The 3,548-nt window shown below is 30.5% G+C and overlaps 1 protein-coding gene across 1 annotated transcript; it reads left to right on the top strand.

Moving 5' to 3' along the window:
- Positions 206-3,076, top strand: LOC109329523 (transcription factor MYB35-like). The gene is made up of 4 exons (XM_019563208.1): positions 206-538; positions 1,338-1,467; positions 1,982-2,361; positions 2,681-3,076. Exons 1-4 carry the CDS (start codon positions 406-408, stop codon positions 3,073-3,075), a joined length of 1,038 nt encoding a protein of 345 aa, XP_019418753.1. The 5' UTR covers positions 206-405; the 3' UTR covers position 3,076.

The raw sequence follows: 3,548 nt of genomic DNA, 5'->3' as shown, positions 1-3,548 counted from the left end.
ATAGAACCGATCAATCAATTTTGTCATAATTTAATTCACTAAAGTTCAATCTAAGTTTAACCAAATAATTCACCTGATTCAAAACTGATAAAAATGCTTTTGGAGCCAAGCATGTGAGTATTGTATGGTATATCTTTATTTCATATTTATTGTAAAGCTGTTTGATGTGAATGATAAAAATCATCATGCAAATTAAGTTTAATTGGTAAAAAATCACCATGCTTTTCTTGCTTATCATACTTGTGATACCTTTAAACCCATTTCCTCCCTCCTCTCTTTCATCTCAAAGAGTGCTTTTTCAGAACAATTTATTTGAAGCTGCAAAAGAGACCTTTCTTTGTCAGTTCTAACACTTGCTATTTACTTTTTCTTTTCATATTAAATTTTGTCAGTGTCTCAGAAAAGATGGTAAAGTCTCCATGTTGTGAAAAAATAAGTGTCAAAAGGGATGTATGCAGTATAGAAGAAGATGCAAAGATACACTCACTTGTCTCAAAGAGTGGATCTGGTAACTTGACTTTTGTCTCCAAGAAAGCAGGTTAGCCATATACAGTTTTGGTAACATATTCTCTAGCTTTTATTTAGAATGATAGTCAAAATGTATTAGTGAAGTTTAATGAGAATAAATTTTCTCTAACAAAAAAGATTAGAAATGAATGAATCAGAGAGGAAGTTAAAGTAGATCATGTTACAGAAATGATGATAAAATCGTATCTTAGGTGATTTAAACATATTTGGAGAAGGTAGAAGTCTCGTAAGAATAATGGATCAAATGATGACTAGTCCAATTCCTATACAAAGACCAAGAAAAAACGTACGCTAAATTATCAAGAAAAAACTTAGAGATAAATAATTTTTTAATAAATATGATTTATAATAAACCATTATTACATCATTCATTTCATATATCCAAATCTACTTAATGAGATAAGTTTCAAACCGGATAAAAACTTTGTGCATATAAAAATAAATAAATTAGAGTCTAATATTTATATACCGTTAATATAAAGATTTGTACACAATTACTATATTTTTTGGTAGATATATAATTATTATATTATTCATTTGTATTGTTTTTGAAAAGTTAATAATGATTAAACATAAACGATAAATGACACACTAACAATGTATAAAACTTATACCATATACTTACATTATTTTATCAATATATTAAGGTGTAATATATTTAATTTTTCAATAAAACATATTTGTTTGGTTTTTAAGGATAATGATTATAATGAAAACTTCAAGTTAATGTAGTTTCTAACTTTCTATGTCATAGATTTCAACTTCTTTCCCTAACTAAAATGTGTTGGATTTTGGGGCTATTTACACAGGGCTTAAGAGGTGTGGAAAGAGTTGCAGACTTAGGTGGAATAACTATCTCAGGCCAGATCTTAAGCATGATAACTTCACCTCTCAAGAAGAAGATTTAATCATTAAGCTTCATGCAGCCATAGGTAGCAGGTAAATAATGTTGCCTAATTGTTCAACTAAGTCTCTTTCCTCTGTAGATGACTGAATTAAACCCTGTGACCCTACCCTGTTGTGCTCATGTAACATATGCTTTCTGGTTATCTTGTTGAAAATATGATTTATGCAACATCAAAAATCATAATATGAGACACATTTTGTCTCTCAGATTAGTTTGAGTATTTAATATTAAAAGAATGGAGTTATTGTTTGGCTATACTTGTTTATTTTGTACTTGCCACAAGGTGTAATATACATACTTGACTTCATGACAAATAAACATGACCCTCTTTCCTATGAAAACTTCATAGGTCTTTATCTAATAGAATTACACTAAGTAATATATAAATATTAGTTTATATTTATATGACTTTATTTTTTTATTTAAATTACATATTTTGTTTGGTCCCAGATACAAATGAGTTCCTGACAAATATAATTGACAACCTTTTCATATTTATGTTGGGGGATTAGAAAGATTGCAGTCTTAATATCTATGTTATCACAGGTGGTCTATAATAGCCCAACAACTACATGGGAGAACAGACAATGATGTGAAGAATCATTGGAACACCAAGCTCAAAAAGAAGCTCTCTCAAATGGGGATAGACCCTGTTACTCATAAGCCCTTCTCTAAACTCATTGCTGACTATGGAAAAATTGGTGGTAGTGAGAAACATAGTACTCAAATTGGGTCAGACTTGAAGAATGCAATTCAGTTAAAATCAGAACCATATCAACTGTCACAAGAATTCAGAAATATTGATAGCCAGCCAAATCAATCACCAACATCTCCACTCAAATTTGAACCAATTGAGAACAACTTTTTATTTAACATAACTCATGGTGATAATCACCCAACGGATCTTTCCATGCCAAAAGTGTCAGGTAAGGTAGATTTTGTATCACCCCATCATTGTAAAGTAATGTGGTTGTTATGGTCACCCCAATTTAAATCACTAACACTATTAGTTGGCTAGTTTTTAAGTTATTACTATTATTACTATAAGACTTACTTTTTATAAGAAATGGATACTTAGTATACCTGAAGCAGAATTTGATAGGCAGTAGTTAGGGTGAATGATGGAATCATGTAAATGTAACTATAGTTTTGTTAAAGTTTCTTACCAAAAATATTTATTATTACACACGTATATCAGTTATTTAATTTATATTTAGCTCCCATTATATTTACTGCATCTGGCAGGTGCATCAAATTGCATAAACTTGGAGAATGAGAGCATCCAAGCATCATCATCATCCACATCTTCTAGTTATTCCACTGCAGCACAAGAAGCCTTACCTGTAATACCCTTTAGTTGGAATGATTTTCTTCTGGAAGATGCTTTTGAACCAAATTTTGATGGCCAAGAACAAGCAACCATGGATGGGTTATCATTTTCAAAGGAGTTGGTGTGCCAAATAGAAAATGGGACAAGTCAAAGTTGGAATATTAAAGAGGTTAGGTCAAAACAAGCTACAAGCAATGACTTCCAAGTTTCATCATCCACTGACATTTCTTTTGTAGAAGCTATGCTTGGTCAAGAAAATGAGACCTTTCTAAGTTTCCCTAATCTTATGGAGGAACCATTCAACTACTAACCTTCCTCTGTTAACCTTTTGTTTACGAGTTGGATTTTAGAGGAAGAAAAATGAAAATTTAATAAGGAAGATTTCAGAATCCCGAAACATATCATCTTCATTTTCTTCTAAAATTCAACTTATAAATTTCACGATAATAATAAGTTGACAATAACGTTATAGAATTGGGCTTAACGCCTTATTATTGTATTTTCTTCCACTTGCTGTTAATTGGAAATGACAATGAAATGAAGTTTCAATTGTTGGCTTAATAAGAGTGTGTAAACCATGTCTAGCATGTCCCTTATTGTATTCAATATAATGAACAATGTCGATCAAACTCATGCTATAATGTTCTCTAGTGGATGTAATACTAATCCACCATAATGTATTTATTTAGAAGATCGTAATGTGAAGTTGTGACTATTGAATGTTACCTATCATTAATCTATATCAAAGTTCTGTTTGTTCAAATAATGGAGTTTTTTTTTTTT

This window comes from Lupinus angustifolius, chromosome LG16 (assembly GCF_001865875.1).
Source record: "Lupinus angustifolius cultivar Tanjil chromosome LG16, LupAngTanjil_v1.0, whole genome shotgun sequence".
NCBI classification, from domain to species: Eukaryota; Viridiplantae; Streptophyta; class Magnoliopsida; order Fabales; family Fabaceae; genus Lupinus; species Lupinus angustifolius.
The sequence above is the reverse complement of the archived record's forward strand: the minus strand, read 5'-3'. Positions and strand labels throughout refer to the sequence as shown.